Source organism: Diachasmimorpha longicaudata, chromosome 1, assembly GCF_034640455.1.
Source record: "Diachasmimorpha longicaudata isolate KC_UGA_2023 chromosome 1, iyDiaLong2, whole genome shotgun sequence".
Lineage (NCBI taxonomy): Eukaryota > Metazoa > Arthropoda > Insecta > Hymenoptera > Braconidae > Diachasmimorpha > Diachasmimorpha longicaudata.
In genome coordinates, this window is record NC_087225.1 from 11,915,279 (window position 1) to 11,926,346 (window position 11,068).

General features: G+C 39.7%; 1 protein-coding gene across 11 annotated transcripts in view; it reads left to right on the forward strand.

The window, feature by feature from the left end:
* Positions 1-11,068, forward strand: part of LOC135168434 (protein artichoke-like) — a 199,795-nt gene that overhangs the window by 187,064 nt on the left and 1,663 nt on the right. For 8 of the 11 annotated variants that reach the window (XM_064132613.1, XM_064132620.1, XM_064132629.1 and 5 more), the window contains 4 exons: positions 15-367; positions 1,104-4,178; positions 4,334-4,671; positions 5,672-8,135. In XM_064132613.1, coding sequence (XP_063988683.1) covers positions 76-367; positions 1,104-4,178; positions 4,334-4,671; positions 5,672-6,247 — 4,281 coding nt within the window. In that variant the 5' untranslated portion in view covers positions 15-75 and the 3' untranslated portion in view covers positions 6,248-8,135. Of the gene's footprint in view, positions 1-14; positions 368-1,103; positions 4,179-4,333; positions 4,672-5,671; positions 8,136-8,273; positions 11,067-11,068 lie in introns of those variants that run through there. The other 3 variants (XM_064132691.1, XM_064132683.1, XM_064132701.1) reach the window with 3 other exon arrangements.

Sequence of the window (11,068 nt, forward strand, 5' to 3'; positions counted from 1 at the left end):
ATCGTTTGTTCCAGATACAGCTGGGAATAGCAATAATAGCATCAGAATGTCCCAATCGCGTGCATTTCAAGTACGATGACGCGGAAAAGTTGGCTGCGGACCAGGCGAAAGGGGTGCGATTCCGCTGGATGGAGTCGTCCTCACCGTCAGCGATTCACGATAAGTTGTCGCATTATCTACTCGATGTTAATAGCAGCATGGATGACGCTGCAAGAGGGTAGCGGAGGGGAGTGTCCGGCATCGGAAAAAATGCCCGGGTGTCCTTGTTATAATTTCGAGGACGGCCTGTTTTTGGAGTGTCCTGGAGCCACTGAGGACTCACTGAAGACAGCACTTGCTAATGTCATCAGTGCTGCCAAGTCGAAAGGTGAGTCTACTGATATTATTGATGAATTTGCTCGACGAACGTTTATTTTTGCTTTCGAAGAAAAGCCCGATCTGAAGATGAGTTTCCAGTTTCAAAGTACTTGGGCAAAATTAAATTAGGGTTTTTATCTGCATATATCTACCGGTTGTTAATTTTTAAGACCAAATTGTGTCTGATAAGATATTTTCATCGCTCAATTGAACACTTAAAGACTATCCGATAACGAATGGAGATAATACATTCATTTCATTAAGCCATAGGTTGTTATGTTGTATCTAGAAAGTACCTGTTAATTAGTACCTGAGGGTAATTAATTCGTTCGTTACTAGTGCATAATATTCCTCTCTTATACCTGTTAATTAGTACCTGAGGGTAATTAATTAACAGGTATAAGAGAGGAATATTATGCACTAGTAACGAAACAATTAACAGAGCCGTAACCAAGCCTCAAATTATTATCCATTATACAATAATCTAATCCTTGAGGATTATCACCCAAGTTATCTTATGGACTGTAACAACGCTTATTATCATATTAGCCAGAGAGTCAAGTAGGAAATTCCACCTATCTCACTGGCTTACTAGCTCTACTAAAGACAGCCCTAAAACAAATGGAATTATTACCTGACTATTATGATTACATAATGAATAAGTTGAATGGACCATTATCTGAAGATATAGGGATTCCATTTCCAAAAATCCGCAATCACCGACTGAAACGATTTCTTACTTTCAGAAGTGGTCGTTCAATCACTGAGTGTCTACGAGCTGGATCGAAAAGTAGAAGAGCTCAAGGCAACGATGTTCCCCCTTGGTTCCCAGATAAGACATCTCCAAATATCACACTCCGGATTACGAGAGATTGATGAAGACGCGTTCGATCGCTTGGGAACAACCCTGCAATCTCTGGGTATAGTCTCCAGCCAACTGCAAACTGTTCCACAGAAGGCATTGACCCCTCTGACGGGCCTAACTAGTCTCGATCTCGAGGCGAATCAAATTCGTGAGCTTTCTAGGAACAGTTTCTTCGGTTTATCCTTGATAAAGTTAAATCTCAAAGGAAATGAAATCGGTAAAATATCGGAGGAGGCTTTTGCGGGGCTGGAGACCAGTCTCACTGACTTGGACTTATCAGAAAACAAAATCAGAATTTTCCCAATGACATCGTTACGACGGCTCGAGAATCTATTATCCCTCAGACTAGCCTGGAATGGTGTATCTCACTTACCTGAGGATGGCTACTCTCGGTTGGATACCGTAAACTATCTCGATTTGAGTAGCAATAACTTCGAAGTCATTCCCCTAAACTGCTTCCGTTGCTGCCCAGTGCTTAGAACCCTCTCACTATCTCATAATTCTGCCAACTCTGTCGATAAAGACGCGTTTATATCATTGAGCCATCTAGAATCCATTGACCTCAGTCACAACAAGATCATCTTCCTGGATGTTGCAACTTTTCGTGCCAATCCCAAACTGAAGTCCATTGACCTAAGTCACAATCACCTTCATTACATCAGAGGAATCTTCGCTCGATTACCCGAACTCAAGGAGCTCTTTCTCGCCGACAACAACATCCTGGAGATACCCGCGGAAGCATTCTCGGAGTCCGTGAGCCTCTCTGTTCTCTATCTCCAGCAGAATGCCATCAGACGAATCGATTCTAGAGGGCTGGCTACCCTCGGTCAATTGGCACAACTCCACCTGAGTGACAACTTCATTGAAAAAGTCCCTCGTGGCTTTCTCGATCACTGTGATAACTTATCAACACTGTCACTCGACGGCAACAGAATACGTGACTTGGAAGTTGGCACTTTCTCGAAGTCGAAGCTGCTCCGAGAGCTTAGACTTCAAGATAATCAGATTACTGAGGTTCGACGTGGCGTGTTCGCACCTCTGCCAACTCTCCTTGAGCTGCATCTTCAGAATAATGCAATCACCGATATGGAAACAGGTGCATTGAAATCTCTTCACAACCTTCAACACATCAATCTCCAAGGAAACCTGTTAGCTGTGCTCGGTGATGTGTTCCAAATATCCGCTGATTCTACTGGTTCACTAGTATCGATTCAGCTAGACAGTAACGGTCTCGGAGTTCTGCATAATGACTCATTACGAGGACAAACATCAGTGCGGATTATGTGGCTAGGGCACAACAGAATGACACGTCTTCAGGCTCCCCTATTCCGGGATCTTGTAGTTGTTGAACGACTGTATTTAACCAACAACTCAATCTCAAGAATTGAAGATACAGCATTCCAACCCATGCAGGCATTAAAATTCTTGGAGCTCAGTATGAATAGGTTGAGTCACGTCACTGGTAAGACTTTCTCCGAGTTACACGATCTAGAGGAGTTGTACCTGCAGGACAACATCTTGAAGAAGCTAGATCCATACGCCTTGACAGCCCTAAAGCGTCTACGGATTCTGAATCTTGCTAATAACTACCTGACTGTCTTACATAACAAGATGTTTCAGGAGAGCTTATCGATACGAACATTGAATCTCAAGAATTGTACGATCACTGTCATCGAAGCAGGTGCATTCAAAGGCCTCACCAACCTCTACGAGCTTAATCTGGAAGATAATCATCTGACAGCCCTTGCTCTGGATCATCTTGATATTCCAGGGTTGCGAATACTCAAGATATCGAATAACGACTTCAGTGAGATTGATGGCGAGTCACTCAATGGTTTGGCTTCTCTTCAACAATTATCCATTGAGCGTTCGCAAATACTTCGTCTACCATTCGACACATTCTCCAATAACAAACATCTTGGGAAAATTCTGCTGAGTAACAATCAACTTCGTTCACTACCTGGCTCACTCTTCTCCGGTCTCGACTCCCTTCGCGAACTCAAGTTAGATGGTAATAGTTTCCAGGAAATGCCATACGAAGTCTTTATAAACTCCACGACAATAGAATTTCTGTCACTGTCGAATAATGTAATCCTGCATATTGACACATCGAGACTTAATGGATTAAGAAACTTGCGCGAGTTGGACCTCAGCAACAATTACATAATGTCCGTATCAGGTTTCTCCGATGCCAATTTCTCGAGATTGATATCCATTGATCTCAGTTACAATCATCTCACTGCCTTGCCAGCCAATTTCTTTATGAATGCCAATCAACTGCGTAAAGTTGACTTATCAGGTAATAAATTTCGTCAGTTACCCGCTGTTGCTCTGTCAGCGCGAAATATGCCGAATCTCGGTTGGCTCAATATTACGGGGAATCCCCTGACCAGAATACACGAATTCAGCTTAGATGGTAAGTATCCATCACTCGAAGAGATCCATATATCAAGAACCAATTTGACAATGGTCACGAGGCAAGATTTCGAAGCATTTCCATCGCTCCTCCATCTATTCGTGACTAACAATTTGATATCACGAGTATCGCCAAGTACATTTCAAAGTTGTCCAAAACTATTGACCCTGGATTTAAGTGCAAATGACCTAGAGCTGTTGCCCGAGGAGAGGCTCAAGGGTCTTCAACACCTGAAACTTTTAAATTTGACACGTAATCATCTCAAGACGCTCGAGGATTTCCCGGAGGACTTGAAGGCACTTCGAGTACTCGACTTGTCGTATAATCAAATTCAATCGATAGGGGAGAATACATTCAATCACCTCGATAATTTGGTGGAATTATATTTGTATGGAAATTGGATATCGACAGTATCGACAGGCACTTTCAAGAGCCTTAAGAAACTACGTGTCTTGGATGTGAGGGGTAATTCCCTCGAGAATTTACCTCTGAATGCGTTTCAACCCCTTGAGACACAGATAAGGAGTCTACGTGTTGAGGGTAAGTGAATATGCGATATTACTGATGTTTACCCTAATCTGGTATAATAATAGAACCGGAGACAATTACAAAGTTTCATTCTCATGTTTCCACTTTGCTGAGTTTATCCCTAATACCTTCAAAGTTTAAACATTTCGGGATACTATTGTTAACAGAGAATCCACTGCGCTGCGGTTGCGAGGCACAGGAGCTGTGGGAGTGGCTGCGCGATCACCAGAAACTCATCAGAGGGAGCAGAGAGCATGATAAAGAGGATGGAATGGGGATGAGCGATGGTGAGGATGGATTGCTCAGGTGTGAGCAGCCGACTGAACTGCGCGGCCTTGTGTTTCTTGACCTAGACCCACATGCTTTCTGTTCCGAGCCTTTGCTGGTCAATATTGTGGTGCAGGATGTGAAGGATTCTTCGGTTGTTGTTCTGTGGCAGAGTCGAAATCATAGCGGCGTGCATGGCTACCAGGTTGCTTATCGCGATGTTGGTAAAGTTGATGAGGTGAGGATCCATTGACTTAAGGGATGAGGGCTAAATTCCGCAATACGACGTGCACCATGTGAAAAAACATTCTCGGAAAAAAGCTAGAGAAATCGTTAGACCCCAGTGAGAATCGGCATAGATCTAGCAACATCTGGAATTTACCCATAAATTAAATTTTCTCCTGGTGATGACACTCTTAACTGTAAACCCATAAACAGAACAACAAACATTCACTGTCTTCATGCTTTATCGTAGATAGTGGTTATGATATTCTCCAGCTGCAAAAAACGTAACTTCCAGCAGTACAGAGCTGATGAGATTGTAAATAATGTAATGCGAAGTGTATCCATTAATCGTTGTATTCCACTTCAACACAATCGATATCCATTTCACCGCACTAATAGAAAATTGATCAAGAAATTCATTCAAAGTACCCTCAGGAAGCCGTTGATTTTCATATAATCCATTCGTTTAAGTATCTCGTAAACCAGATTAGTTTTTCAAATATGCACAAGGGCTCTCACTACCGTTTTAATGAATAAGCGAATTAAAATGGTATTAGCAGTAGCTACCATTTAGTTATGAAGCCGGGAATTAGGAAGATACTTGGGAGGAGTAAGCTCCCAGTAGTTTCAAACACGTATTAAAGTTGGTACTCTGAATTGTGTATGTTTGATAAATTTACCATTTGTTTCGTACCAGTTTGTAGAGCTTATCAACTTGAATTAATTCTCAGTTTTCTCGGAATATTGCCATTTAACTTTTATCATCTTCTTGGGATGTTTCCAGTACAGCAATAACTGCGTACTTTTGAGATGCAGGCAGATAGAGTCATAAATTATTTTTGAAACCTTAATCATCTTTCAAGGATCGGCAATCAAACCTCTTCTGCTTATGTTTTGATTAATCCCTAAAATCATTGCTATAGTAATTTTCAATGAAGTCCACATGATGCCAAACTACTTTGATCATCGAAATAATAAATAACGGAAGTCAGCTGCCTCATTTATTATTGCAGATCCATGCAATGATGTTGACACCAACGTCTCGCTCCGCTAAACTAGAAAAATTGTCTTCCAACACGGAGTACTTAGTCTGCGTCCTGGGTCTTGGCAACTGGTTAACCCAGGCCGATGGAAAAACTCCCCTAGGACAATTCAACTCGAGTCAAGACGATCTACTCGACCCCTCATCACTCCCAGAAATGGTGGATTCCTCGACAAGTCGTTGTACAAAGGTAAAAACCCCCGAAAAACCCCGGGTCATACTTGTCAGTGGTGATGGTGCAGCGATGAGTGATTCTACTGGTGCTAAAACAGTTTTAACTCGTAGATTAGGCTTAATTGTGGGGTGCTGCATGGGCTTTGTCGTCTTTATACTCCTCGTCTCCGTTCTTGGCTATCTCAAGGTCAAGAAACAGAGGGAGGCGGTGAAGAGGGATCAACAGACTGTGCCACCCGAGTACATTTCCTACCGTCATTTTAGCATACAGAGCGGTGATGCTGGCCATAATAATCGCGTTAATAATAATCAAGATGCTGAGTATACGTCTGGGTATGTTAATAATGTGGGACAAACTACATTGAGTGTATAGCGTCAAGGAAGCGGTCCTGCAGATGACACGGCTATTACTCATGTGTAAGTCGTGATTTGAGAAAATTTAATCTGACAGGATCGCAATTTAAGACGGAGGAACTGCTCATCTACTGAACTTTCTAGTTGCCACATAATTTTAGTACTGAATACTGATTAGATTCACGTATTAAGACAAGAGTGAAATAACTGCAGTTTCGCGAAGAAAGTCCATATAATATCTATCAGGATGTCGTTTTATTTTATGACAATTTCGTTGATTTTAAGTGGGTCTATAGAAGAAGCTGAAACCTTTTCCATTTTCTCCTGGCATTGGTGGAGTTAATTTTATTCTCCATGAGATGTTGAAAAGGAACATACCCCAAATCGGATATATCGAGGTTCCCCATTGGCCGACATTTATGGCATGCAATTCAAAGCTAATGGAACGAATTCTCGTTCAAGAAAAAAAAATTGGGGAAAAATACCTTCTCTCTTCTCTCATGTCGATGACGAATTTGGAGTCAATAGATATAATCTTAGCGAAATATCCATGAACCAAATCTTTCGTTATTGAAAGGAGAATCAACATACATGTTCATATTGCGTCTTCCATACCTTGAACAAAATGAAAACAATGTATTATGAGGATTTCATCCTCCAGATCTGACTCTCATTAGATGATCTACAATGGTCAGGGAATGGGACATCAGCAGCTGAAATGAAAATGAAAATTTTAATGTTTGGGTTGTGGGGCAGTCAAGATTGGAACAAAAATATTGATAATGATGGATTTATTTAAAAAATTCACTTCCTATTTTTACATGTCCTGTATTTGAGCAGTTCATCCTATTATCAACAGCCACACGAGGATGGTAGCGTTGCCCTCCATTTGGCAAGTATGCCTCGGGAACAAGATAAAATATATGAATCAACGAAATAATTGATGATTGTAACCCCTTGCGGGTGGATCAATTAAAAGAGACTGAGAATACGCAGAATCGAATGATGGGGGATATTCTCAATGTGATAGGTGCGTGTTATATTGTATACTTGTGATATTAAGAAGTTTGTGGTGAGGATAATGACTAAGAGACGAGAAATTTTTTACGGGCGGAGGAGATAAATTAATTATTGATTAATGGAGTTGAATGATATTATAATTGAGGAATTAACAGACACTGAGTATAACATGTTGATGTTCGATTACTGTTGGCCAGACCTTTTGCGGTGGAATCTCGATGTTTATGGATTCAATGCGGAAGTAGATGTTGCGGATGCTCTACTTTTCATTGCATAATTACTAATTAACTACTAAACACTGTGTGCCATTCATTCCGTATTCTTGCATACACGAAATCATTCAGTGGAAAAAATTTTGCAATTTTCATTTCTCTTTGAATCCATAATTGATGATCAAGAATTTCTTGATTATTTTGTTAGGGTTAATTCATAAAAATCCTTTCTGGAGAAATTCTTCCACAATTCATTTCAAATCTGCACGGTGATCGTGAGATAATCAAACTCTAATGAAAAATACTTGAGTTTCTTAGCTAATGACCACTGAATGATTTAGTAAATGTATTTTTATCCCTACTAACATGTGTCACAATTGTGTCTCTCAATGGACCAGAACATTGCAATTCATCTGAAAATATAAAAGTATTTTTTTCCAATTGATAAATCTGTCCATCAATTCTTTTGAGAATAATAAATTTAACTCTATGCATTTTAACGACAGAACAAATAAAAAGTGTACAGTATCTAAAAACATTTTAAATTAGGTCAAGAATTCCCGAATGAATCATGTGTCACTGTAACTAAAAAAGCGAGAACATTGAAAATAATTTTCCTGCACAATTGTACTCTGCGCATACGTCACTAATAAATAATGAAATTGTTTTTTAAAATACTGTGAATCTACTGATCAACTATTTTTCTGAAACTTATCTTTTACTCTGTAAATTATCTATGAATTGTTTTGTTAATTGTCCAGACAGCTATTCAATCTACTGGAGATAATGAATAATTGAAATTTAATTTCTCAGATACCAATACACCCGTGTTCTATACTCGTAAATGTGAAGTGTTTCTCTGCCCACGAACTTAATTGAATTCGAAACTAAGTTGGGATGATGTAGTGGGGGTTTCGGATTACAATGGATATGTTTGAAGAATTGAACAATCAGTACCTTCCAATCACGTACATGCACACGTGAGCAGAATTTGCATAATAGCTGTGGAATTACTGACCCACTCGTTACCAACCATTGACTTTGCTCCAAAATACGTGTTATCTGGGGTAAATTGGATTCACTAGGTGTGACAAAGGTGATAATTATATCTGCAGTCGTGGGCATTAATGGGGATTCATTAGTCGACGCTTTGATCTGGTAGTTATGAATATGAACGAACAGATGTTTTTTGTCAATGACTATTTGGAGATGGATGGGACAACTCTGAAGTCATGGTGAAGTCAAACGAAGTCATTTACTCATGATGAATATAATCGACTTGAGTTGTTGAAGATAATGATGAAAAATATACGTGTCAAATGTCTTAAAAGAGCAGCAGAATCTTTGACCTCAAGATGTCTGGCTCAATGCTACAGTACCATCTCATTCCCAAATGTATTGGCTAATGGAACGAAATTTCTTCATAATTAATATGCCATTTAGCTGCATTACTTGCTGAGATATTAAATTACATTTCTCACCTGTCATATGCTCCTCATGCGTTGAAACCGAAATTCATTATTCAGCAATAAATGGAATTACGATGAGAGTCTATTACCCTCGGTCCTATTTATTGTCTGAACACGTATAGAAATGGCCAATGAGATAATTTATCGATAACGGAGAAGAGCAAAGATCCAAGGGAAACTGGAAGAAGTGCATCTGGAGGCAGCAACAGGAAATGAGACTGAGACTTAACTACGAGGTTGTGTATCCATTAGAGAGAATAAATGGGGGTGCAATTCTATCCGAGAAGAGAGTAACACACGTAATTCCTTGATGCCGATACACGGAATTTTATAGAATCTGGTTCGATGCAATTTTCCTTATATTTATGTTCAAGTTCAATCAAAAAATCTTGGGATTAAATAAATCTCAAGAATTGTATGTCGACTGACGAAAAAAAACAACCGAAATGGAACAATAACTCCGTAGAATTGCCCAGGAACTACTCGAAAACCGAATAAAAAAACGATTTGAATTAGGTTTCTTCAGCTGTTGGTTTCAATCCTCAAAACGAATAGAAAGCCAATAGAATTTTCTAGTGTAGCCGCCGGTCTGGGTATCGTATGAGAGGAAGCATTTATTGAATCAGACGACAGGATAACCGTAAGAGAAACTGAAAATATCGATGACTAAAGGATCAGCCAATGTCTGGTGCCTCTACCAACGCTCAGTTTCATAAATTTTTTTAGCAATTATGTATCTTATACTTTGCCAACAATTTTTCAAAAAACCTACCACCTTCGTGTTACTCCAGAGCTACATGATCCTCCAGGATATACCGAGAGAAAGGCAGGGATAAAAGTAAGAAAAGCCTTGGGGTGGAAAATTACAGAGATCCAGAGAGAAGTACGGTTTGAGATACAACGGGAGCGTAACGGCTTGCGGGTCGATGGAAACCATTGAAACAAGCATACGGGAAGGAACAATAGACCTATGAAATATGCATTGCCGTATTGTATCCGTTACTTGGAGTCTACGACGCGAGATAAGGGGTGTCAGGATTACAGAGACTGGCAAATGTTATAATAAGCGGAATACCGAGGTCTCTCTGAATCCGCCCGAAATGGAAAATGAAAATAGAAAGGGGAGTCCTCTCCGTGCTCCTTTCTCTACAGTTTATTGTAACGATGACTTATCCTATGAATCACCGGTTCCATTGCTCTTTAACTGTTATTCTTCTCGTCTATTTATTTCAGCTACAGTTGATTTCAATTTATTCCGATAAATGAAAAGAATGAAAAGCAAAATTTGCGTTAAACAATAATCCAATGACCGCCGGATATCTTTTGAAGTCAGTGCTATTTGTATTTTTTATTTTCATATTTTCTCATTTGAACATCGATATCATTGAGCAAATAATAAGGTGGAAATTGAATCGATCTCTTCAGCTTGGACTTATAATTTATCTGCAACATTGATCAGCGCACGAGTTCTATCTACAGAAATAAGAATCATGAATAAAATCGACTACAGTGACATCCCCCATTTTCTTAACAAATTCCCGAGGATCTCAGCCCCACTGCGGCACTATTACTCCTCGGAGGCTGTCTGAGAATAACGACCTCTCACTACTGCGCTACCTCTACAATTGCATGCATATAAAATAAACGCCAACGATGATGCATTAACCCAAAAGTATCGAATTATCCGATTTATGTCATCGTCAAACGAGCATCTGCAGCATTATTCATAGTTCTACCTATCTTCACTCCTGCGATAATCTCGGGGCAAAATTTTTTCCTCACAATTAAATTAAGTTAAACCAACAAATGATCTCTTCAAGGGGAAATATAAATTTTTCATTGAATATTTTTTTTCTGTAACTCCCATATGAATCGTAAGAATATATCGTAGACGGTCTGCCTCTAGGGCACCTGGAATAATCATTCATTATATGTTTATGCCTAATTAAATAAAGTTGTGCACTATTTCACATTATCAGTTCAAGGATGAAATTACCGCAGTGTAAAAGTCGCGCTCATGAAACGAATGTGAATATTCTGCATCATTTGATATACGATAGGTGAAAAAAAAATCACCATGAAGTGTAATGCGTATGCACACTAGGGGTTTATGCCTCATGAAAAATCTCCGGCTGAGTT